Source organism: Vidua macroura, chromosome 3, assembly GCF_024509145.1.
Source record: "Vidua macroura isolate BioBank_ID:100142 chromosome 3, ASM2450914v1, whole genome shotgun sequence".
NCBI classification, from domain to species: domain Eukaryota; kingdom Metazoa; phylum Chordata; class Aves; order Passeriformes; family Viduidae; genus Vidua; species Vidua macroura.
This window is the reverse complement of record NC_071573.1, coordinates 32,675,770-32,702,370: the sequence shown is the minus strand read 5'-3', so window position 1 is coordinate 32,702,370 and position 26,601 is coordinate 32,675,770. Positions and strand designations below refer to the sequence as shown.

Here is a 26,601-nt window from a genome sequence, read left to right as displayed (position 1 = left end):
GGCAGAAGCCCCAGGGGACTTGGGAGCCACCCAACCAGCTGGCAAAAAAAGCAGCCCACCCCACCCAGGGGGTTCCCCTTTGCCAGGTGCCTTCTGCCTGCACTGGTGTACTCCCTCCCTTCCAGGTGCCGGAATTACAACCCTGAAGAGGGAAACAGTTGAACCAGATTTTTTTTGGAAGGCATACAGGACATCCCAAGGCAGATGCATGAAATAGAATCATAGAATCAGAGAATGGTTTGGGTTGGAAGGGACCTTAAAGATCATCCAGTTCCAATCCCAGTGCCACAGAGAAGAGGCAACTTCCACTAGACCAGGGTGCTCAATGCCCCATCCCACCTGGTCTTGAACACTTCAAGTAAATGGGCATGTACAAATTCTCTGAGCATCTCACAGGAAAGAATTTCTTCCATATATAATTAACCCTTCCTCCATGCTGGTTTTCTTTTCCCTGGGCAGAAATCCTCAAAAAAGGAAGTTTTCTATCAGACCAGAGTGGGTAAGCCTAGCACCACCCTTGTGGAATTCCTCAAAAATCACTTCCAAGAATTACTTTCTCTGGAAAGACAATTCCTGCCTCTTCCAGTTTCAGGATCTTGGCAAAAACGATTCTTTTCCCCCACTTCAGATGCCTTGCATGCTAAGGTTTGAAGGTAGAGAAAGCCACTGTTCCCTAAGCAACAGTCTGGAGCTGCTGTGGCTACCCCGACACTTTGGCTTGTACCAAGCAGAGTTAAACAACACCTCTCCAACTCTCACAGCCTGAACAAAGTACTGGGAAAAAGTGGCTCAGCGCCCCTCCTCCCGTTGGGGCACAGAGAACAATTTAGATGTGCTGTTTCTACCTGTCAAGTGTTTTTAAATTATTGTTATTAATAGACTTGTTATTTTTTAGAAATCCCTGTACGCCAGAGCTGAGTTCAGCAAATTACCGTAGCCGAGCATCAGTAGACAGAGACAGGAGAGCAATATCATGCTCAGTGGAATGTTTAACAAGTGTTGATTGCCTGGAAACCTAACTCTGTGCAACCTGCAGGAAAGAAGCAGGCTTGTAAAAAAGCCAGCAAAATAAATAAATAACCCACCGAGAGTGGGAGGGGAGGAGGCAGCGGGAAACTTGGAACATTCAAGGCCTGGCTCTGCCTGGTCTCTCCCCTGTAGATCGGGCTGCCAGAAAGGCAGCGCAGGGCTTAACTCTGGGGGAAGGTGGCTGCGAAGAGGCTGATTCTGCTTTTGCTGGTATCAGCCAGAAGAATTCAACCAAAGCATTGGGCTGTGTAGGCTCAGGTCTGGGCTTTAGGCAGTACTCAGTGCCTTAGAGGATCTCCTGCCAGAGAACATCTTATGGAAGAAAATGGACTACTTCTAAGGCCCTGGGCTGGGAAGAGGTGCAGCCCAGTCTCAGCTCAGCTGCAGGTTCCCGCTGTCCCCAGATTTGCTGCCAACTCTGTGCCTGGGCTTGCCGTCCCATAAATCAGGGAAGATGACCCCTGAATGCCAACAGTGGCCATGTGTGGGACAAGGGGAAAAGGCCAGCATGCTGACCCATGAGGGAACGACGTCTCCAAGGTCTCCTCCACGAACTGTCACCCTTCCATGGGGTTAATGACAGACACCACTGTGGGTGGCACAGCACCCCCTCACCTGTACCATCACAGCCCTCTGCCAGCAAATCCCTTGTGGGAGTCACTCACCACACAACACCTTTCCCAAATTCGAGTGAACAACTCACCCCGGTGAGGGCAGTCCAGAGGCTGGCTCTATGGGACCCACTGGTTTCAGCACACTTTCAGCTCATTATTGCCCCTGCAAGACGGTGCACAGACCCCAGCAAGGCCCAAAACTGCTGCTAAGCCAGGGGCCACTTGATGCAGGCACAGAGAGATGCCCAGCAAAGCCAAATTCCTGTCACCAATGCGTTTTCTGCCTGGTGCTCTATTAACCAGTAATACCATGTGATGCTGCGAACACAGAATATAAGCACCCCTCTTGCAGCACTCCTCAGGGAGGATGGGAAAAAGAGGCATCAAATCCTCCACATTTTCAACATTACAGTTTTTTTTTTTTGTTTTTTTTTTTTTTTTTTTTTTTTTTTGTTTTTTTTCCCAGATAGACCATAAAAGCACTTTTAAAAATTCAAAGCCGGCTTTTCTATTACTTGTGCCTCTGCTCAGCTTTGATTTTTTTTTAATACTTTCCTTTCTTTATGTCTGTGCATGGCTTTTTTTTCCCTTTTATATGGGAAAAATCAGAAGACAATATTACAGTGCTTTGAAGTCCCTCTGTTATTATAGATTTTTTTTTCCCCTGAAATCAAACATAGGTAGATATATACTGCAGTGATGGACATATTCGAACAAATCAAAACAGTTTTTAAGTTCTGCCGCACCAAAGATCACAATATTTTCTCCCTTAAATTGCCAAAAGACCTGTTACCATCAAAATGAAAGCTCATGCCTCCAGTCCAAAAAGCGTTTACACACCCTAATAAGAACAGGTTTGCTGCTGAATTATCTTTCGACAATGCTGAAACTTTCTTTGTTCCTATTTATTTACCTTATGCAGACATAGCCACGGAGGATTTCACCTTAAATTTTCATTGTAAGGTCCCTCTTCCATCCTCCTCAAGAATTTGTTGGGATCCTTTTCTACCTATCCGGAGGTAAGCACTGGATCCAGCAATTTCATCTCCAAATAAATATGAGTGTAAAAGTCACCCAGACCATGTAAGACATGGAAAACATTTGCAGGAAGGAATTTAGACCTTCTGATCAAGTCAGTGTGGTTTTGGTCATCACCCACTTGCTTTAGAGAGGTGACTGTGGACACCCATCCTTGAGAACCCATGAATCTGTTAATTCTCTCCATGGTAACATATTAGGACTTGTTGGGAGGGAAAAAAAAAACCACCTTTGGGAGGACAATGAAGTATGAAAAGGGCCAAGGATCACAATTATCAAAATCAGACGGAGTATGGAGAGAAAATACCCACCAAAATGAACTGCTTCAACAACCCCAAATGGCTAATTATGTAGGAAGAAAGACATCACACCAAGAATAACCATAATGAGCTTTGATTACACTGCAGCTTTCGCATTTTATTCTTTCAAATACCCACCAAGCTCTTTGAAATTCAAGAGTTCTCTTATGTTAACATCAAAAGGTAAGAGCGCACGGAGGGCTGTGTACTCAGTCACCGCGAGAGATGATTAGCAAATTAAGAGGAAAAAAAAGTCCAGGGTTTAAGCAAAAAGCAGAAAAGAAAAGAAGAAATGAAAAAATAGTCAGCACAAAGTGCTAATTATACAGTTTCTGTGCAACACCTGGCTTGTTTTTGCTTCTTTAATCAGACTCATTTCAGTTATGGCACAGACTCCATATGGTGCCTAAGCAAGGAGGCTTTGTCACCTCCCTGTCTCAGATGTGTCTGGATGCAGACAAGGCAGTGGCACAAGGGGAAGGTGAGAGGTGTTGGCTGCCCAGGACACTCCTTTCACCTATGAGCACTGGAAAATGAAAGGCATGATACTCACTCTGCTAATTAATGATCTAAATATTTGATGTGGTATTCACAGCACTTGCATCAGGACTCCTGCCAAAGGATGTGTTTTGGTTTGTCAGCAAGAGGTAAATAATTTAAGTTTTCTTATTCCTGCCCTGATCTCCCCAGCTGCAAGTTTGAAGAATAAATAAATAAAAACCACTCAGCAGAGTAAACGGGACTGTCTCACCATCTGCCCAGCAGGTCAACCACATGACAGGATTAGGATTCCCTTGCTAAATCCGGGCGAGTATAGGATGGAAAGACAGGAAAGAAGAAATTGTTGGTTTGGTGGGGTTTTATTTTATATTTTAAATGCCTCTGTATTGCTTATTTTCTCCCTTGCTCCTGCCTTCCCACCTTGGGTTTATTCACATTGTCCCATCTCATGCACTGTTGGAGACTCTCACCACTTTTAGGCACTGAGCCCTGGAGCTTGAAATATGTGAAACTGAACCACAGAGGGGTGGTTGAAACAACCCAATGATACTTTCTTTACCATCTACACAGTAAAAAAAAAAAAACAAACAAAAAAACTTTAAAAAATCTCCAGAGCTACTTTGCTATTGACCATCTCCTCCTTTCTGTCCTCTTTTCCTATTTTCTATTTCCCCTTCTCATGACACCCATCCCCTACTCCCTGAACAGTTGTACATATTCACAAGCACAGTTGCATGTGCATTTATAAATGCTGACCTCACCATTTCCAGAGATGTGAGCCTTCAATAAATTTACTTTTTCTTTTTATTTTCCCCTGCTTTACTTCCAGCTGGCAAATGGTCAGAGAAAAGATCATGAAACTTCTAAATGAATCCATTATTCAACATAATCCACCAGCTTCTCTCAATAACACTGACAATGCAAAACGTCCATAAATGAACTGTCCCAAGCACTCCCAACATGACCTGGATAAGGGGTGCCCTGGAGGCCACATGTTGCTGCCTCCTACCAAGAGCCTGAAACACACAGAACCTGCAGCACAGCTCAGCCTCAGCACTTGGGGAGCATTGAGGCTCTCAAGCGTCCAGGAAAACTGCAGGAACAGCAAAATCCCCCCTGCTCAGCAAGTATGTGGTCACTTCTGCAGAGGCGATTCCCTCCCTTGCTGCCTTCAGCACTTCCCTCTGCCACTCCTCTGTGTTTACATGGGGTTCTGTAGGGAGTGCCCCTTTTGCAAGGACAGTGCCCCATCACCCATGGCTTTGGACAAGCCAAGAATGTCCCTTTGTCCTATTTCTTGCTCCTGACAGGGCGACTAACATTGAGAATTGAGATTAACTTGAGAACATTGATTCTGCAATGAGGCTGGAAAATCCAAGATACCAGAACAATATGTGCACAACCACATCTAGAGAGGAATAGAGCAGGAGCCAAGTCACCAGCCTGCCACCAAGGATCAGTATCCCCAGGCTTGGTTGCAACAAAGCAAGCCTCTAGGCACTGCATCCAGGAGGAAATTGGTGAAGCCTGATGCCAAAAGGCCATCTCCAAACCATGGGGACCAGAAAAAAGAGGGTCAGCTCAGGAGAGCTCAGCATCTCAGCCCAGGGACAGACAGAGGAGAGAGGACCCAAGGTTGTCATCTCAGTTCCTCACTGCCTGGGCTTGCCTCTGGATTGCAGCTCAGTGGGATGCTCTGTGGGGCTCTGGAACTATTGGGGGATGAACCTACAAGAAAGAGGGCTCAGAAGGGTCCCCAGAGCTGGGGAAAACCTCCCCAGAGATAAAACATGAGCACTGGAATTGCCAGGGCCCATAAGCAAGGAGGAGCAGTGCAAAGGGGCAAAGCTGGGGTGAAAATCACACACGATCAGGTAAGGAAGGCAGTAAAGCCAATTAATCAAGTCAAGCAAATTGAAAAAAAGAGGAACAAGGAAGAAAGTCTTTCTATGCTGGAAATAAGAAACTTCAAAGGACAATCACCTCGAGGAAGAAGTAAAAATTCAATGTACCTGTACTTCTAACCTTGCCAACACTGCAATAAACAGTTCTCTAATGATATGAAGGATCCAGGCCTAAGAGCTGTACCACGGGTCTAACATTTCCCATGTGACTACATCACTCATGATCACACCTGGCAGGACAGTCAGGTGCTGAGTTATGGGGAGAAATGAAGTTAAAATCCATCCCTGCACTTCACATGATATAAGCCCCCTATATCTCAGGAGCTAGAGGACTGCACTTGCCACCTCTGTTACAAATACAACTGGTTCTGGAGAATGGCAAACTTATGCAAGGCACTGTAAAAATGAAAGGGAAGGCCCAGGATCAAGGAGGTGGTACACAGCACCAAGCATTAGTGTCACCCAAAATGCACACATGCCAGAGAGAGAAAGCAGTGACAGATTACTGTGTGTGAAGCAGGGAGACAGGATTGGGCATGAAACCATAAAGCAGAGCAGGAATTCAATTTCGGGACTGTCAAACTCACTTGTGGCCCTGGATACGCTCACCTGAAGAAGGATGCTGAGAGAAAAGCTCAGCAAAGACATGACAGTGAGCAGGGTACAGCTGAAGCCTCCCCCTAACAAGCAACTCCAGTTTGACCAGCACCAGCAACGACAAGGGGTCCCTGGGGATGCCAAGGTTTAAAAGCCAAGACTTGCAGCGGGACACAGACCTTCACTAAGCGCACATGAGATGTAGCTGCAAAGCACTACTGGCACAGAGCACAGCACTCCCAGGCTTGCTACAGAGCAACCCACCAGCCCAGACCTGGACACACCTCACCAGACCTTCCCACAAGAGAACCTGCAGAGGTTCAAGGCACACACTGGGATTAAACACAGATTCCAAAAGCCTGCAGTGAAAATGAAGCCTTCAGTCTATCCATGACAGCAAAACACAGCCAAGAACAAACCGACAAATGAAGGAATGGCCACATGCCCAGAGTGCTCCACTGTGTTGCTGCAGGAGTACAGAAACCATCCCTGAAAATCGGGTCTGCATGTGTGTCATTAGGGCTTCTCAATTAGCAAGCCTTTCTGGCACTCGATGGGGCACTGGAGAAGCTCATAGAGCAGCACTGGAGCAGATATCCGTAGAATGATAGCTGTCTCTAGAGGGCTGGGACAAAATACAGCTGAGGACTCATACCCAGCTGGATATAAAAGCTCTTAGCCTAGACTCTGTCTAATCTGCTGATGATCCCTCAAGAGTTTCCCATGCTAGACCCTGCAAAGGGAGCACGGCTCCTGACTTTTCTGAGCACCCCACTGTAAAACTTACTTCTCAGAGAACAACTTTCAGGCTAATTTCTCTCAGTCACCATTTGAGACCACAGCTGGCAGGTCTGGTCCTCTTGCTGTGGTGAGTGCAAACAGATTCTGCCTTTATTCCTGATGACCACTGGCCCACTGACCCTCTTTTAAGAGATGCCCAGGAGCTCTTACCTCCGAATTGTCCTTAGCAGGGTGGACCTGGCCTCGTTGTGGAATGTGATGATCACGCTGGTGGGCGGGAGGTCCTGGCTGTAGCGCAAAGTCGTACACCTGGGAAGGGAGAAAGCAGAAAAGGCTGTTCAGGTGCTGGAATTCAAAGTGAGAGTTCACTTCATCAACACAGGCAGCACAGTCCATTAGTAAATGGTGTTCAGCCACTATTACAAAGAAATAAATAAGATTTTTTCTGTGTGAATAATTTCTAGAGGAGTCCAGAAATTGCCAAGTAAGCCACCAAGGATTAAAGCAGCAAAGGACTTAACTGTTATTAATGGGGAAGGGATGAGAAGGGAGGCACCCAGCTGGTAGTCCTTTCCTCTAACCAGTGCTTCCCAGCTACCCACCAGGGCTTCTCTCATCCCCCTGGCTCATGGCACCACCAGAGGTAAGAGCATCCCTGCAGTTCCATCTCCCATCCGCCTCACTCCCAGACTCCTGAGGAAGCAATTCCCACCAGCCAGTTGTAATGTAAGCCAAGCCTTGTTTTTATATTAATTGTTTCCTTATTAATTCTGCCTTAATTGCATAACCAGACTACAGGGAAGACTGGGATTTAAAGCTGTCCAAGCCACCCTTCAGAAGGTGAAAACCCACAGCTGCAACCACAGCCACTGCTGCCTCCTTCCCAGGAGGAAATGTCACAGACTATGTAATTACTTTGACCTTTAGCTGATTAAATTTGTGGCTTTTATTGACCAACACCAATATATTCCCAACTCAGAAAATCCAGATACCCCTTACATCTATGCTGCCCTTTCCAGGGCCCTATCAGTCCCTTAAGATGACACAACAGTAGGTCTCCATCACAGCCATCCTGTCCCTTGCCATCCACATGCCACCTGCTCTTGTCTGCTCTTGTGTCACTGCCCAGGTGCCACCACTACCTTCCTCAAACGTGGCAGGAAAGAGCACTGAGCAACCACTCTTCCAACAAACCATCAGTTTGCTCCCCCAAAATTCTGGACCACAGTACCTGCAAGGTGAAGTAAAAACAGATGGAAAAATTAAATTGGAGATGGAGAGGAGAAAGCACGTTAAGAGCAGCCAGATATTGCTGGTTTATGCTATTCAGAACAGCATGTTGCTCCTCTCAAATGCCAAAATGCTCCAGATACTATTTTTAACAAGGTTTTCCATGTTTTAATTTTGAAATTGCATTTCTGATTATTTACAAAGTGAACAAGAGTGCTCAAAAGGAGAAACAATTCCAAAGATAAGGAAAAAATGGTATCTTGGGTGGGACAAAATATTTGCAAGCTCATGCTAAATTAGTTGCTGCTTTCTCTCATTGTTTCACTCAAAACCCTTTCCAAATCCTGCTTGAACTTGACCAAAAGCAGGTTTCTCATTACTCCCCTGTTCATCCCCACCAAAAATCCACCTTCGAGCCAATTCTAATTCTGGGTCCATCCCCGAAGGACGCCAAAGTCGCACAGCTATTCCATATGCAGGAGAAAGTTCAGCAACGTTGCCCTGTGCAACAACACCCTCATCCATCAAAATTGCATCTGAGGGATGCTGAAAACAGAGCGTTTCTGAATTATGAAACAGCACCAGGTCGTGCCCTGAGCTGCTTCTCTGGGTCACTGTGGCCCCTTGCATCACCCAGTACCCCACTCCAGCCGAGCCATCCCAAACTGCTGCTGCTCCGTTTTGCCACGCTCAGGCTCAGCTCCCGTTTGCTCTGCGGAGCTGCAGGGACAGACGATGGCAGCTGCTCTCCCTCCCTGTGCTATTTATACACCGCTCCCAGATGCGTGTCCTTCCACCCACTTCCAGCAGGGCTCTGTGGAGCCAACAAGGGAAGCTATTTCTGGCAAAGAACGAGCGAGAGTGGAAAATACAAAGTCATCAATACTTTACTTATGCTATTACAACAGCCCAGGAGCTGGTAAAGAAAGCAGGAGCTGGGTGTGTCTGTGCCTCCCACGGGTGGGAGTGCTGGGGCTGCTGCAGGCTGCCTCAGGCTCCTCCTGAGCAACAACCTGCTTCTAAAACTCCAGATGCTGACACACAGACCAGCCCAACCAGGCAATGTGCGTGTGGGAGAAGCTGGAATGTCACACATGGGCACCTCCAGAGCTGCAATTCATCCCTGGCTTCTGTCTAGTGAGGCCTGTCACATCCCAAGGACAGGAATGATGCTGCTATGGACCTCCAGCCTTGCTTCGCCTCTGTGACCAGCACTACACCACAGCTGGGACTTGCCTCTCCAAAATCTGCCTGCAAAGGGTGAGGCAGAGCTGCTGTATCTTCCTCCCAGTGCTCCTCCTCCTGGTGCTTTATGGCTCTGACTCTGCCCTTGCCCAGGATTCTACCCATGGGTTATTCTTACAGGAGCCCTCCCAAAGTTTCCTCCACTTAGTCCCTTTTTTTTCCCCTTCCTCCCCCAGTGTAACTGCAGCTAAACATCCTGGGTCCCCAGAAGGCAGACTTCAGTTTAAGTTGTTGAGTACAAGGAGTACAAGTGTCTTTTTTTGGCACTTACTTGGGTAATAAAAACCACAGCTTGGAAAAGCATTAAATCCAGCATGTCCAGAATTATTTTGTGTGACAATTACATCTGGGGTAATTTCAATTTAATACCTCACTGCAAGTGAAAATTGCAGCATGCAGCCCTAAAATTGCTATAATAATGAAAATAAACCCACTAAAAGCTGCCTGTGCTACCTCAGGCTGTCACTGGATAAATGTTTTGTGCTGCTGATGGTATTTCATAGGTCACCCAATTGCCAACAAAAAAACCAAAACAAAACCAAAAATAACACCCACAACATTTTCAGGAAACCAATGAAAGTTTGAGGGTTTTTTTAGATTGTTAAAAAAAAAAAAAAGAAAAAGTAACAACTGCACTGCCTGTATTTGCAGTGTGTTGAAACTCACTGGCTAAAGCCATTTAAAGTTCAATGCTTTGAAACCTTGCAGCAGGACTGGGGAGCAATCCTAGCACAGCAAGTGCAAGCAGGAATGATGCCAGGCTGCTCTGCAGGTTCTCATCATCTGGGTGGAGTAAAAGTAGACAGAAGCCAGGCTGGCCTGCCCTAAAACCCCAGGGAGAGCATTTAGATGGAGAACAATTCTTATTTCCTCATGCAAGAAGTCAAACTTGATTTGATGGGAAGAGTCACTTTTTGATTGAAGTTTTTTTTCCATTCAAAATGGAAATAATTTCACAATCAGGAAGTTCTGAAAGGGATAGTCTGGCTACAAACACCTTAGGAATCAGCCTTGGAAAATCCCAGCCTGGACTGGTTGCCTGTCATACTTCCTTCAGGTTGCCTGTCATACTTCCTTCAGCACATGTCTGTCTCCATGTTCCCAATGCGCTGTTAAGAGCTCAGGAATAAATTATGCAGTGCCTGTTTGTGGGGACATGGAGCAGACAGCCAGAGCCCTGCACTCACTGCAGGAATTGCAAAGCTCTCCTGCAAAGTCCCAAACTTTGGACAATCCAGCATTGTCCTCAAGTCTCCAAAGTCCCTTTCTCAAGATATTTTTCTTGACTTTCTTCAGCCCTTGTGCTGCTGGTGAGCAGAGGGGTATCACAGGCTGGTGGCCTTCACACACACAGTTGCCCCTGCATCCTTAGAGATCCTCCTGACAGGGCAGCACATGCCCATTCCCAGGGAATCTGAATCCATCTTACATTTAAAATGGCAAATTTCACTCACAGTGCCCCTCACCGAACCAAAGCCCACCTTGCCACCACAGCTGCAGAGCACAATGGTGATGATTAACAGTGTGAACAGAGATGGACCCTGTTCCACAGCCTCTTCTGGTGCCCCCAGGCTCAGCTAAGGGTACATCACATGTCCACAGCGCTGTGCTGTGTCTCTCAAAACCCACCTCTTACATTCACCTTCTCCTGTGCCTCATTAACTTCCTTCAATAAATGATCATCCTCATCCCAACTCCCCTAGATTCCTCCTGCCAGGCTTCTGCTCATTCCTCTGCTCTACTTCAACAGCCACCACTTGCCAACAACTCTGCTTTAAATTTTTAACGTTTTCCATGAAGTCCAAACTCTCCCTCAACACAGCTCACCACTTCCAAAGCACTCTCTGCATATTTATTTCAAACAGCCAGCTGCATCAGGCAGAGCTACGCCATCTTTCACCTCCCTGCTGGCTCCTCTCTTCTCCTTGGAAACACATGGGAGAACACAGTCTCATCACCACAAGTCCAAAATAAGGGTATTTGGGTTTGTCTGCACTCTGCAGCCACAGGGCTCTCACATCAGCCCAGAGGACAGGGACCTGCCATCACCAACAGGATGGGTTCACACCAGCCCTGATGGACAAACCACGCTGATTTCAGACGACATTCCCCAAGGTGTGAAAAATTACTCCCATGGAGGAAAATTAATATTACGGCCCTGGTGAGAGACGAAGCCACTACACACCACAGGCAAGGAAAGAGTTGTCAGTGGAAAGGAAAAGATTACAGCCCCAGCTGTCCTGGCTAATAGCAAACATACTCAGGCTCTGAACACCAGTAGGGATGGATGGCAGGACATGCAGGCACCTTGGTCATACCTCCCAGGACAACCTCTCAGGGTGGCATACACAACAGTGGAAAACTATTGTGCCTAAGCCCTGTCTTTGACCTAAAGCAAAAATCATAAATCATAAAAACATAGAAAGATTTTATGTTGGGTTGGAAGGGACCTTAGAGATCATCTAATTCCAACTCCTTCCCTTGGGAAGGGATACCTTACACTAGAACATGTTCCTCTAAATCCCATGCAACACTCGAACACCTCCAGGGATGTGACATTCCGCAGCTTCTCTAGGCAACCTATTCCAGTGCTCCACAGTAAAGAACTTCTTCCCAATAACTAACCTAGGAGACTTTCATGAAAATACTCTAAAAATTGGAACCCTGGATATGGTTTGATATAGACCTATAAAATGTATGTGCCAACTCATATGGAATCTAGTAAGTTCATAGAGTTTACGAACAGCAGTGCTGGACAGGACTGTGCACCACCTCACCTGACCTCTGGGCAACACAGCCCCCTGGCATTTCTCCCAGTTATTTCTGCATTTCGCAGTTATCCATGCATTAAGTCCAGTGACTTGTGCCTGACTGCAGAGTATCTTTCAAAAAATCATTACCTGATGACCTCCAGAGACGGAAAATCTGAGAAGTGCTGTTCACACCACAGTCAACGCATCAGTCTCATACAAGAGTATAAATGGGACACAACAATTCAGAATCCGCTTGACTAGAGCACACAGAGGGGTCAAGTGATCTTCATGGCATTCATGTCCCATCAATACCCTTGCTACTTCTTGGCTCTCCCCAAGCTACCCCTCTCGCATGTTGCCTCAAAATATTTTTTAATCAGCTTTGGAAGACCTTCAAAATGCTCCTTTGCGTTCCCAAGTTACGCCAGCATCTCCTGCTCCTTCTCTGGGTATGCTTTGTCCCTCCTCAGTCAGGAAGAAGCTGCCAAACAGAGGGCTGGCCATGGTCTGTGCATCTCCAGCACCACCATGGCACCCAGGGCCTCCCCAGGGCACAGCTGTGAGCAGTGAGACAACTGCTGGCACATCCTGCATGTGGGGTCAGGTCTGTCACAAAAACCTACTGACAAAACTCTGGGATTCCCTCTGGTGTTGCCTCTAAGCTCCACCAGGATACACCACAACCTGAGGCTGTGACAGCTCATAGCACAGGTGTGACTTTCACAGCACAACAGGAAAAGCAGTGGCGGCAGGAATTGCCACCAGCTACAGACACTCTTGTGCCTAACCTGGTCCTGCAGGTCCACCTCGGGCTGGCCATGGCTGTGGGCAGGCTGGTGCTACTGAAACACCAGAGCAAAGGCTAGAGCAAAGAGAGGCTGAAAACACAGCTGGAAGGCTCAGCAGTCCGGAAAGCAGTCATGCCAGAAGGAAAGAAGAAAGGACACGGAGTCAGATGTCAGCTGGCAGTGCCACATGATTGCAGGGAATGCCAGCTCAAGTTTGGCTTGCCAGAGTAAAAAAATACCCTTGAGAAAGGTCAGTAGGATTTCTCTGTGCTGGACTGGCATGTCCCTCAGGTTTGCATTCCCAAAAAGGGGCTGAAAAATCCCTAGGGTGGCGTGCAACAGATGCTGCTGGGGCTGGGAGAAACAGTGGTGATCCAAAGAGAGGAATCCCTGGTTGAGCAGATGACTTCAGGGTGTACAAGGGCTTCAGCAAGGATAAGGAGGGACATCTGCAACAAACACCCACTGGTGGTTAGCACCAGACCTAACAAGGATTTATTCAGCAGGCTTGAACTAGATGTAATTTGATAAAATTGTAAAGTAGGCCCTCAGGAAAAATCAGCTGGGGCTGTGAACCACCTCTGGCTGTAGATTAGATGTCCAGAGGAACCTGTCCAAGACTGCACCTTCCCCACAAAAATACTAGAAAATGCACAAAAGAGTAGAGTCCTGCAAACTGGGGCAACTTAACCGCTGGCTGACCTGAGATCAGTCTCCTTGGGTTGACCAAGAAGGACATTTTTTTACACAGCTTCTGGAACTTGAAGCAGTGCTGGATTTGGCTAGTGTGCAATTAATATTTCCTCTAACTGACTGCCTCTTTCAGTCTCTTTCTTTCTTCTCCCTGCAAGATAGGTATCTAAAAAATTAATCAAACGACTAAATTTGAAGAAAAGGGGAAATGCAAGAAGGCAAAAATAACCTTCTGTGCACATGATGTGCTGCTGCCTGCGAACCTTGAAACGGATGAGAAGATGCATTTATAATTCATTAAAAATTTGCTGGGTTTTTGTCTTCAGAAAAGGGGAGGGAAAAAAATGAGAATTTACTAAGAAGGAAAGAAAGAATAGCATGGCTGCCTTTAAAAACAAGTTAAACCAGATTGTGTGTCTTGATTTTCAAAGCAGCTCATAAATAATTCAGACTTCTAGGGCCCTCCACACAGACTCAGGGTCTGTCTTGCTTCTTGACTCCCTCCACCCTTCTTTCCTCAGAACTGAGGCAAAAAGAAAAATGGAGCAAACAAAAGTGAAAAGAAAAAAGCAAAACCAGTACCATTCAGCAGAATTTTAATCTGATGCCAATTTTACTGGAATACCAGAGCTGATGGCAAAGTTTTTCACTTGGTGGAAGTAAAACCAAAATCTGGTACCTTGCACTTCCATGGAAAACCACCAGTCCATTATTAAAGATCTTTAGAAGCCAGAAAAACCTGAAATTACATTCAGAAGGTTGGAACCCTGGATCCTTAGGGAGGATGCTTTCTGACCAGAGAGCTTCCTGGCATCATGTGGCAAATCAAAGCAGAAACACCTCCATAGTCACAGCTGGGGATGCACAAACCCAGCTCCACGCTGTGACAGCTCAGGAACACTTCCAACATGTAGGGATCTGCAGTGCTTACAGCAGAAATCCACCCAAATGGCCCTAAAACAAAATGCTCTTTTGCTGCAGCTGATGGAGTAGGAACTTAAGGTTCTGGCTAGAAGAAAAAAACAAACAAGAACTTGATGGAAGAAACTGTCTCATGGCCTTAATTATCAACAGGAGCAAGTCTTGGAGAATTAGTTCCATTGCTTACTAATACTTGACTTTGATTTCAGCCTCCATAAACATACTAGGTCAATAGAAATAGCGAGACAAGCACAAGAGTTAAACAACTTCATTCTGTCAGAATTACTTGGAGCAAGTTATCAAAGTAATCGATGGCACATAATAACTATAAGACAAGTGGTCAATATATTACAGCAGTCAAAGGCAGAGGATGATCAATGGCACCCTGGGAATGCTGAAGCACTTGGTGATGAAGGGATGGCCACCATGAAATCATCACTGGGCCCCGGTGTGGTTTAGGTGGGTGCACCCTCTGAAGGGCACTGAGATAGGCAAGGTTTTCTCTTCCCTATAAAAACCCCAGGATCCTTTCAGTCTGTTGCAGGGAAGGAGGTACCTGGAGTTGAAAAAGGAAATCCTGTGCCCCCATGGACTAACTGATGTTGGCACAGCCACCCCAAGGGCCACAGCTGGGTCTGCAGTCAGTCCTGGTCTGTCAGAGACCCCCATCCCTCCCTCCACAGGGAAGAAGCCTCTCCCTGGTGCAGTGGCTGCCTCCCACCAGCGGTTCCTGCACCCGCCAACGCACGTTGCAGCATCACTTCCACTCCAGCACATCGTTTGTTCCTCAGGAGCCCAATGTGTACTTTTCATCTGATACTCAAAATCACTTGCTTTTAAATACAGCTTGTCATTTTTACATGACTAAAGTGTCAAAAACATTTGAGATCTAAATGAAATTTTTCCCTTTTCAGGATGAGAAAAACAGATCTCTTTGGCTCTAAGTTTTTCTGCCTTTTTACTTTTAGATTCGTTAACAGCTTTGCTTTTGGTTTATCCTGAAATTGCCATCTCCTGGCTTTTCTTTCTCTTAAATAGCCAAAGAACTGAAACACTGTTATTCACTCAGCTCTACTGAGCCCTACCTACCCATGTAGCCCCCAAACCCAAGCTCCAGAGATGTGGCACTGACAACACAGACACAGCCCAGGTAGGCAGCGAGGTGGATCCCACCACCCACTCTGTCTCTGTTTTCAGCTTCAGGCTCTTGAACAAAAGCAGCAGTGCCTGTACCCAGGCACTGCTCACCTTGAAATGGAGCAGTTCGTCCTCAGGGCGCAGTGACTGGCAGGTCACTGTCTTTTATTAAATTCCCAGCTCTCACTCCTCCACTCCTCTGTGTCCCCCATCGTGACAGGGACACGCAGAAAGATCATTGCTCCACAGACAGATATCTGGGGAAGGAGCTTTTATCTCTGGGTGAATGTGTCACAAAAGCGGAGCTAATTAACTGGGGCTCTGTTTTTCAAAAAAGGTTAATATTTTATCACATGTCTTCTGTCTTGAGGAATAATTAGCCCTGGCAGTAGTAGCTCTGCCATTTCCCAAGGGACTGAGCAAGAGACTGGAGGCTGGAGAGAGACACGTGGTATTGATGGATAGATGGTGGCTCAACTCTGGGCTAACAGTGCATCTCACCAGCAGTTACTCCTCAACACAAACTAACCTGCCAAAGGGTATTAACAGAGGCAAACCCCTCTCTTCAAAGCCTGTACACATTCTTCTTGTCCATTCCACGCCCTCTGGTGCAAGGATGCTTTAAAAAACCAAGGCATTGTGACTCAGCCAACAGCACTGACACTGGAACACCAGTCCCAATCCCTTCTCCCCAAGCACTCTCTTCCCTTATTGCTCCAGCACCCCAGTGTGCACAACAAAAGGGAAATCCCACGGGCTCTCCTAATTCTTCCATCCCAAAACCAAACCTGTTCTCATGGGGGAATCAACAACTGAAGTAAATTCCCATAGGGACTGTGCAGAAGGAGCTTCCCCCAGTGCCTGCATGGAAGTCCTCAGTACAGTGCACAACATTTCTCCACAGGGCTGGGATGCAAGCAGGGAAAATGGAGGGACTGAGAAAGGACGAGGGAAGGGTCATTTCAAATCGACCCAGAACTGTTTTGTGCATGCATTTTTCTTGGCAAAATGCAGTGGATGGGTGAGTGGGGAATTTCCAAAAAGAAATCAAAACTGTCTCATAGGGAAACAAAGCCAAAATGACTTAGGGGAAAGAAATACATCACTTTGTGGGGCAGAGGGAGGGGAGAGGGAAGTTCTCAGCTTTTTTCCCCTCTCTGAAACTGCAATTTTTGACAAGGAACACAAAATAAAGGTATTCTTCAGGGAAGGAACAGCTGGGATGGAAGCTGTGCCTGCTCCCCTATGAGCTCCTGAGATTCTCTTTGGGAGGATGCCTGTCCCATGCCAATGCTATTCCCACCCAGCAAGGCACTGAGGGGCTGGGAGGAGGGACAACTTGGATAAACAAAACTCAGCAGTAAGAAATTTAGTATTATACTGTGATATTTGCTGGAACAGTCCAGTCATCCCCACTGCCTGAAGCCAGACTCCAAGACACCAAATCCCTACAGAGTCCCCCAGTACCCACCCTGACAATCCCCTTTGGCCTGCAAACATCTTTTAGCCAAGAATACAGCTCAGGAATAGTTTCTGCTCACTGTGCAGACAAGTGCCATAACTCACACTCCTTGCACAGCCCATTCAGATGGAAGTAGCTTTGCTCTCCAGAAAAAAAAATTAGTAACACAACCACTTAACTGGCACATCCTCCTGCATCCCAAACACTTGCCTATACACTTCCATCAGCTCCTCAGAGAGCCTAGCTCACTCCTCAGCTGCTTCTCAAGTTACCCTCATCCTTCTCATGCAAGAAAAAGAAGAGGGGACAGATAGCACTAAAAATCCACCACTGCAGAATAAGTGCTGTCACATCTGCCACCTCCCTACAGCAGACACAATCAAAACACAATCAACCCTGCTCCTGGAGAAACACCGGCCTCCCCCAGCCCCAGCATTCCTTCCCAGAACCATTTTTAATGAAAGCTCCTCAGCCTGCCTTTTCTCTAGGCAGCCCCTCAAGATACAAAACCGCAGCATCTCACTTCACCTCAGCTCCTGGCCCTTGTTGACAGCCAACATCCAGAGCCAGAGCCCATGATTCCAGGGCACAATTTGCAACCTGGGATCAGTTGAGCTGTGCTCCAAAAACCTGAGTGGAGCCACTGTACTGCCAGGGTGAGGAAGACATAGCACCTCTGAAACCAAGAGGGTGGCAGGAGCTCCTTTTCCTGGGATGCAGTCAGACTGGTGGTGACAATGATCCTGTGTCCCTGCCAAGGAGGCAATGCTGAGTGACCCAACCCACCATCTCTAGCTCCAGGGAGTGATTAGGCAGGGCTTGGAGGGCACAGAGCAGTACCATAGGCTGCCTCAGATATCTGGGTTTGGACTGGGATCTCGGTGCCTGAAAGTCTCTCTCCTTTCCACAGAAGTTTGTGCAAGTCACACAGGGTGGTTTGGTTGTCCATGATGCCCAGGAAGCACACCAACTCCCAGGGAAGGCACCGGAAGATCCAACGTGGGCAATGGCAAAAGCCCTCTCACATCCGAGGAGGGAAGAATGGGTTCTTCAGGACAAGTGAATGTTGGGATGATGGTCTAGCCACGAGCGCTGGCCAAGGATAGATCCCAGCTGAGACATGGGCAGCTATTCCCAGGGAATGCAACTTCTCTCAGTGCTCAAACCCACTATAATCCCATTTCACGCAGACCCTTCTCATTTACTCTTTCTTCCTCTAGCACATTAAAAAAAAAAAAACAAACCCTGAAAGTTTCAAAAGAGGACAGTACGTAGAAAGATACTTGAAGAAAAGATCACTGCATTCATCAGTTTTTGTTCCCTGAAGCCACCAGTCCCTGTCTTGGAACCCATCAGGTCAGCTGAGCCCTCCACCTCCACCGGACAAAAACGTGGGACAGCAAATGTCACAGACACTGGGGTGGCCACAGATACTCCCAGTATGGGGACTTGGACAGTCATTTCCCAGGATTGTGCGTGTCCAGCTCAGTTTGCAGTTGGTGAGTCCCCAGAGAGACCCACCACACTTCTACATCAGCTCTCCAGGAAGAGAAGGTGCAACAATCAGAAAGAGGCACCTCAATGCAGGTATTCCCACACCTGTACCAGATACCAACTCCAGCAGAAGCAGGAAAACATGAAATGCTGGATTTCTGCAGTGCCAAAATGGTCCAGTGAATATTTCTGTACACTTTCAAGCAACATAATGGAGTGAAGACTCCATGGGATTTTTGTCTTTGACCAAGTTTTCTCAAGCCTTTCTCAACCCCACTGCTGGCAAAGCCTTGCAATGTTAAGCCAGAGAAGATATATGAGTGTGGTAGTTAAGTGAATCACCTGAAAGTGATGAATATAAAAAGAGGAGATGACAGCACCTCAAGGAACTTCAAAGTTGTTTCACAAACACAGGTAGCTGGGGGGAAAAGACTACAAATTCCATATGCTGTAACCAGGGTTTTTAAATTACATCAGCTTTTACAAAATGCTGGGGCAAGCCTGAGAGGCAGGAGTCCCAGTGGGCTCACTGCTTTCTGCATTGAGACAAACCTGGGCTGATTACAGAGCTGACCCAACTTGGAGCAGGAGGCTGGATCAGAGACCTCCTGTGGTCTCTTCCAGCCCAAATTATTCTATGATTTTATTAAGTGCCAGTTTCTGATTAATAACTGTCTTGCTTTCCTTGCTTAGCTGCCAAGAATTGCCAGTCTCAATACTCCTTGTTCTCTGTGCTACCTGAAAACAATCTCTCTGTGTTTTGATCACACAATGGTTCCTCAAACCCCCTTGCAGTTTCAAGTCCAAATTCACCCAGAAAACCAAGTGCAAATGCCACTGTGTGAGGTGAGCACTCCACATAAGCATGAAAGTTTCAAATTTAGGCCACACAAGCCATCTGATCAAGGGCAGAACCAAGACCTTGACCAGTACAGGCAGTTCTAGTTTATCTCAAAGGGAAAAGCCAGTCCCTACTCTACTTAAAGGATTGTTCTCGTATCTTCATCCCAAGAGATCTCAGCCTAAGGAGGTGATGGAAAAACACAGTGCTGGGAGCTAACCTCTTGGGGTCCGGTGTCCAGGGAAAAAAAGCAATCATGTTGTTTCCTAACAGAAATGCTTTTGTGTAAAATGTGTTTTCCACCACTGATCTGTGTACCTGCTCACCTGCAGGGTCGTGCTCTGCTCTTGCTGTCACTAGAAATAAGGAGACCAAGACCAAAGGCAGGGGTATCCCAGATCTTCTCTTACCCAGCTATTTCAGCATTTCAAAATGCTTTGCAGGCAAAAGATCTGGACAGCCCTCACACATACAGGATTTTGCTGAAATGTGCTAAATCTTATTTTGCAACGAAATGACAAATATCCTGGCTCTGCCCAGAAAACAGAGTAGCAGCTGGAATAACAGATCAAGCGACAGAAAAACTCTTCAGGACATTGCTGACAGCCACCCAGCAGCTAATAATGAGCCCCAAAGGCAAGAAACAGCCTCTCACACCCAGCCACCCCAAGCTCACACAAGGTGCTGCCACCCTTCTCCCCTCAGGGCATCATCACTTCTCATGGAGGAGCACCCACACAAGAGGGTACAGGACAGAGCAAAGCCAGCAGCACAGACACCTGGCCACACGAGGACACCTCCTCCAGCTTTCACCAATGCCAGGTCGAGATGTGGCAGCATCTGAGCACTCCCTCTCTCCCATCCTCCTCACCTGGCTCCCTCCTTCATCCAGCCTCAGGGGCAGGGGTCCATCCATCTGCACTGCACTCAAGGCTCCTCTGCTCAGTCCTGCCCTACCACCCCTCTGCCTCAAGCAGATGCACCCAGCAGCACCAGGCACAGGGAGACCACAAGCACATGCACTCCTGCCCACACCACCTCTTGCCCTGGTCTACCACACAGCACACCCCAAGCCAGCAACTCGCGAGACACTGCTTGAGTAAGCGCATTTTAAAAATAATAATCCCTCGGGACTTAGTCTGCATTACACAGGAAAGTGGATTAGACCAGCTACAGTCCAGAGGCCAAAGTAAGAAATGTATGAAGTCAGCAAAGTGAAAGATAACAGGAGACCTCAAAAATCTACAGGTTTGGTTCTGCTTTCAATTGTGCAAGGTCCATCTAGGTCCCTACAAACCTTCCTTCAAATTCAAAGTGGGTTTGGTCACCTGCTAGGGACCCTAGGGATTTACCTGCTTCTGCAGGTCTAATGTTCACATACTACTGAGGACAGCAGAGCAGAGCCCACACTCTGTTGTGTCTGGGCTTTTCCATATATGTTGGTCTCCAAACATCAAGTTCTTCCTTTGGGAACTCTCAAGAAACCAGGCAAGAAAGATAAAATGCTTAAACACCTATGTGGGGCAAAAAATACATTTATGGCTGCTGAGACCCAGTGTTCACCTCAAGAACAACCTCAAAGTGGTTTTGGTCTGGAGGGAAAGGAAGTTGGAAGAAGACAAGGCAATGTGAGAAATCCAAGGGCATCATAAACATGCTAAACTGAAGGCAGTGCTGTCAGCTTTTCTCCCCTTCGACTCCTCATTCCCAGGAAGACATCACCATATTCTCAGTGCTTGCAACTCCTGGGCAATCATCAACTCACCCAAAAACGGAGCCACTCCAAAGCCTGCACGTGCCACAGCTGCCCTCTTGTCATCTGCACAGGGATGCCAACAGGCGCTCCCACATGCCATGTGCCAGCTGTGTCCAAGTGGGACACAGGGAAGGGCAGAGAGCCACACTCAGCCCCAGGTGCCTGTGTACACAGGTACCACAGCCAGCAGAGGTGACCCTCAGGACCACCTGTTCTTCCCAGTCATCCCCACACTCAGCCCAGCCAGGTATTTTTGCCTACCCCAACCACAGCTGCTCCACCGTGACGTGGAATGTGCAAGCTCTGCACCCTCGGGATACAAGCTGAAATTAATGGGTCAAAACAGCACTGCAGTGTGTAATGCTCCTGCTTGAGGGCTGAAATCCTGGCATTTCTGGACCTTGAGAATACAAGACAGCAGCTCTCTGCCTTAGGAAAACCTCACAGGCATCACCTGCATCTTCCCATCCCTCCAAAAACAGTCCATATGAGCAGAGCAACCAGTCCTAAGCAGCCTTCCTACCCAAGGGACACTCCAGCTGGCTTAGCACAGGGATTTAAAAGAGAAGAAACCTGGAGGAAATTTTAAGAGTGTGTGCTGTTGTCCTCAAAGAGAATAGGACACACTATAACAGCAGAGCTTTTCTAGGGGGCACAAGTTGGCAGGACCTAGCTTCTGGACTGCCAGGATGCTCTCACCTTCAGCAGACAATGCAACACCTGATCTTCATGCCTGCAGCATCCCTGCCAGCCTCATGTTTCAATCACAACTTGATCTTAGCAGCTGCTTTCTCTATCTCAGACATGCACATACACAAACACACCCCTAAGCAGCTGTAAAATTAAACTTCAGTTGGGTAGGTAGGACCTCTTGTAAAGCACTTGTGACTCAGGGAAGGAGGGAACTTCAAAAATGCAGTCTTATGCTAGAATTTGAGAGGGCTACATCCTCAGCCTTCTTGCTTTATCAGCTCTTGAAACAGCCCTACTAAACATGTACTGGCACTGCCTAAGCAAAACAAATAGAGGAAAACAGACACTGGGAGATGCCTGAAGCTGGCTGACATGATTTGCAATAACTAGAGAAGTCTGCTGGAGGCTCTCACCTCTCCTCCAGCCTCTCATCTCCTCTCCTTATCCCTGATTTCCCCTCTCTGCTTTGCCACCCTCAGCCAGCACAAACCCCCGCTCAGGCCGATGCTGGCCGTGCTGCGCGGTCCCAGCTGAGCCTGGCAGCCACAACAGCATCTGCACATCCATCAAACCCAGCGGAGCACTGGGAGGCGGAGGTCAGCCCAAGCAACATATGGAGCACTGGCGTGGTGAATACCAGCCTCCCCAGGAGCTGTCTGCCACAGATGGAAAAAGCCCAGGAGCCATCACGACAAAATCTTCTGGCTGGGGGCGATTCGTCCTCCCTGTCGGCTTTCCAAGCCGCTGAGCAATATTGGAAAGCTCAGCTCCTCTCCCCCCGCCCCATGCTCGCGCCTGGCACTGACTCATTCGCTGCCGTTTCGGTCCTGCAGTTTGCCGGTAGGAGTTGTAGGAGGTGGGATGTGGGAATGAGGTAATTCCAAGTGCATGTGGCTACCATGGTGGAGGGAGACTAGCCACCCACTCCGGAGGCATGAGCTGGCTGTGCACAGTCTGGATGTGCCACCAAGCTCCAGGTCCGGTCTGCTGATGCAATCACAGAGATGTTTTAACCTTGACTTTTGGGGGGGATGGGATGCACCACCACAGGACCATCCAAGGTCTTCTCCTTGGAGAAGGGCAGCCCTTTACGTGGTCCAGGGGCTTAGTCAACGTACAACCAGGAATGGAGTTAATGGCAGTGAAACACAAGAGGATCACCAGGAGCAATGCTCTAGCTGTGAGATTTCCCAGGCCAAGTGACACAAGCTAGTCCACAGAAAGCACGACAGTTCCCTGGCTGAAATCACCCACAAACCAAGCTAAAGTTCATAGCCCTGCAGAACTAGCCAGAGGCAGGCAAAGAGAGCCACCACAGTTTCTCCTGCTCTGATTTCTTGGAAGACTGCAATTACTCTCCATCTGAAACTATTCCACTGGCTGCAATTTAAAAACAAATTCAATCCAGCAAACATTGCTAAGCAACTGGCTGTCAGTGCCACATCCCATCCCATTGAAAGTATTTGCCCTCTCCATAACCTCCTGGCAAGGAGCTTGCTGCTCAGTCCTTGCCAGATTTTGTATATTCAGCTATCACTGGCAAGTCCAGATGCTTGGCTGGATTAGCAGAGAAAACACCAGGAAACTTTCTGCAACCATCCTAATGAAAAACACCCCACAGAGAAGCTGTAAGGAACAGCATTCCCACATCCCAGTCCCTAGGATTAGGATCCAGTGTGTGGGTCTCTGGGCATTACCATGGTCTGGAGGTCCATCTCAGTGCTGCCACACGTCATACAGAGGCATGAAGGATGGAGAGCCAACACACTGGAAACCTTGTCACAGAGCAGAGCACAACATCTCACTGAGAGGCTGAAGGAGAAGTTGCTCATCAATGGCAATGAGCTGAAATGATGGATGAGACCCTCTCCAAAGCCTCCTAAACTCTTGCACAAGCTGGGCAGGAGCCTCTTGGCACAGTGGTGCCCCTTAGTGTGGGGTCCTCAATTGCCCCAAAGTCAGCTAGAGTAGAATTGAGGCCTGACTCTCTGGGTTCACTCTGAGCATCTTAATCCAGGTTTTCCACTGAAACCAAGCCTCTAAACACAGCCTCCAGCAGGACATGCAGCAGGAGCACTGTGGGTGTCCTTTCTCCCACAACATCCTGGTCCACACAACCCTGCTCTCCCCTTCACAGGAAGGCATCTAGTCAGTACCACGCTGAATTCCCTTTATACATTCTTGCACAGCCACCAGAACTTCTGTCTGCTCCAAGAGCAGGCCATGCTTATCCATGCTTTCCCACGCATTTCTGCTGCACAATTCCAGACCAGCTTCCAGGTTGCATGGCAGGGTCTGACCACCACCTGCAGCTCCCAGGACCTGTGCTGTAAGTAAGGATTATTTTTCCAGAGAGGGCTCAGCTCTGCACTTTCCCCTCTCCCTCAACCACCAATCCTAGATCCTTCTCTCTCCTCCATCCTCTCCATCTGCGCCTGCCTCCCCCAGATCTGCCGGCAGCTCCATTTCCTCTGTGGCTACTCTAATGCTTGGCTAATGGTGCATCATCCACAGCATTCCTCAGGCATATTCAATAAATCAGAATCCAATTACCGGGTTAAGGAAATTGGAAACAAATTAAATTAGCCCCAGCCCCTCCCACGTGCTGTGCCCTCACTTCCTCCTTAATGAGAACTTTTCTTTCACAGGAGCACTCAGTGCCACATCTGCCCGCCCAGGAACAAGGTGGCTGCCACCACACAGTGAGGGTAGACAAGGGGCAACGGAGCCAATCTTCCCTTTTAATAGGGCAGATGGTTAATATCCCTGGCATTAATTCTCTCCAGGAATAGCACATTCGCTCTCTGCTCAGCTATAACAGGCGTCCGTCAGGGCTGACAGCTCCTCTCCGGAGAAAGGAGCATCTGGTCCTTACAACAAAAAGAAGCTAAATAAATAAATAAGCACATGGCTTGCTACAGGGCTGGGGAACTTGTGCTGTTTCAGCATTTCAGCCTAAGTGCTGCATTTGAACTGGAATAGGGGAAGTTCAGAGTTGGGTCAGATGTCAGGAGTGGAGTCACTGACCTGGGAGCAGGGTGCAGCACAGGCAGCAGGGTGCCATGGCTGGGTCCAGCACAGAGCTTCCACCAGAGCAGGACTTCCCCAAAAGGGCTCCCAGGACAAGGCAGTAGAGACAGCTGCTGCCAGCAAGTTGGGACATAATGCCAGGCACAGCTCCATGGAAAGAGCTTGCACCGGCTGTGGACTGGTGACTGACAGCAGGAGCCAGGCATATGCTGAGTCGTCAGAGGACAAGGAGGAAAACTGCATTGAGGAGACCTTGAGAGCTTTTCCTTCACCACCGGGACATCCTCGCATCACCCCATCCAGCAAACTAACAATTAACCCCAAACTAACAATTAACAATTGACCTTCAGCAGGAAGGGCAGCTCTTCCCCAGTGAGTTTGGAAAGACAACCAGAGGGATACTACAGCTGAGACCTCAGCAAGCAAAGCTGCATCAAAACTCCCACCCCACCCTTCTCACACTGACAGGGGAGTGCAGCTCCGTCTACAAGGCAACTGTTGCTGCAATCCTCCCTGCCTTTCCCAAGATCTCCTTTGGGCACCAAAGGATATTTCTGACCTTCAGTGGTGCTGGAGCAGCTAGCAACCCAACAAGCTCTTACCCTTCTCTCCTCCTCACTCAGCAATTATCCCTTATTCCCCACTCCTCTCTCTGCAGAGCAATTTCAATGCTCAACAGTTATTTTATCCCCCTTGTATCACCCCATTGCATCTGCAGAGCAAGACTTCCCAGCACCAGTGAAGACTTTGCCCATCAGTGAGGCTTGCTCTTGCAAACCCATTGCTTTTCTGAAGGGAAAATAAAGGCCTTTCCTTCCTTTCCCTATGGTTCTGGAATAATCTATATGGTTTCAATTAACAGGTTTAAGACTTCTGGACATGCCAAGAAATCAAGCAAGGGGAAAGACCCAATTCCAGAAACACAACCCAGGCAGACCCAATCCCAAGAGCACCCTGAAGGAGAACATGAGCACGCCCCACGCCACGAAGTTTGGTGAGGAAGACCAGGAGGAGCCAGGGGGAGGCAGAACCTGTGATGGCGGGTGTCGCGGACAGCGCGGTCACTGGGGATCCTCTCGCTCTCCCGCTGGTTAAAGGCATGGAGCCGGTACGGGTCCTCGCCGCCCTTCCACCTCCGGGCACTCAGGTACCTCCGCTCTTCAAACTGATCCCAAAGGTCGTCCCAGTCCACGTCCGATTCCTGTGCGCACAAAGTCAGCCCCGTTAGAGACAGGAGAGACCGGAGGACACCTGACCCCACTCCAGAGGTCCTCCCAAGCCCCGCCGGACATCGGTCAGCCCTGCAACTCGGGCAGGCGCTGCAAGAGCAGGCTAACGAGGAGTCCCATGAGGTCTTCAGGGTTTATTTTTTGTCCTTATGTCCTGAAACAATACGTCAAAGAGAACTTCCAATTTGAATTAAAATGACTAATTTGAACCCAAATTCAGGTCTCTGGTGGATGCCCCTCTCAAGCAGCACCATCTCAAGAAAACATAAGAGTACAAACTTTTTGTAAGGGTTTTCATTTCTCTCCAGGCAAAAAACAAAGGTATTTTACATCACATGACCCATTGCCCCCATAACCTTTCAGGAAGGAAAGGAGTAATCCCACATTTCCACAGCCACATCCTAGCCTCAGCTCCAGCAACAGGACCATCATGCTCCCAGCCCAGTTTCAGTCCATCTTTGCCACCACATGTCTCCCACTGAAGACTACAGCCCTACCGCAGGGAGAAGAGCAGGGAGGCATGTGCCTGTGTGGTCCCCCTCGCTCCAGAAGGATGGAAAAGCTACATTTTGGGGTTACCCAGCAGCTTCAACAACCTTGGGGGGG

The 26,601-nt window shown here is 48.0% G+C and overlaps 1 protein-coding gene across 1 annotated transcript in view; it reads right to left on the bottom strand.

Annotated features, from left to right (window-relative positions):
• The window catches only part of GALNT14 (polypeptide N-acetylgalactosaminyltransferase 14), an 89,591-nt gene that overhangs the window by 30,519 nt on the left and 32,471 nt on the right, over positions 1–26,601 (bottom strand). The window contains exons 2-3 of the mRNA XM_053972484.1: positions 25,798–25,967; positions 6,934–7,032 (exon numbers count right to left, since the gene is read on the bottom strand). Coding sequence (XP_053828459.1) covers positions 6,934–7,032; positions 25,798–25,967 — 269 coding nt within the window. The remainder of the gene's footprint in view (positions 1–6,933; positions 7,033–25,797; positions 25,968–26,601) is intronic.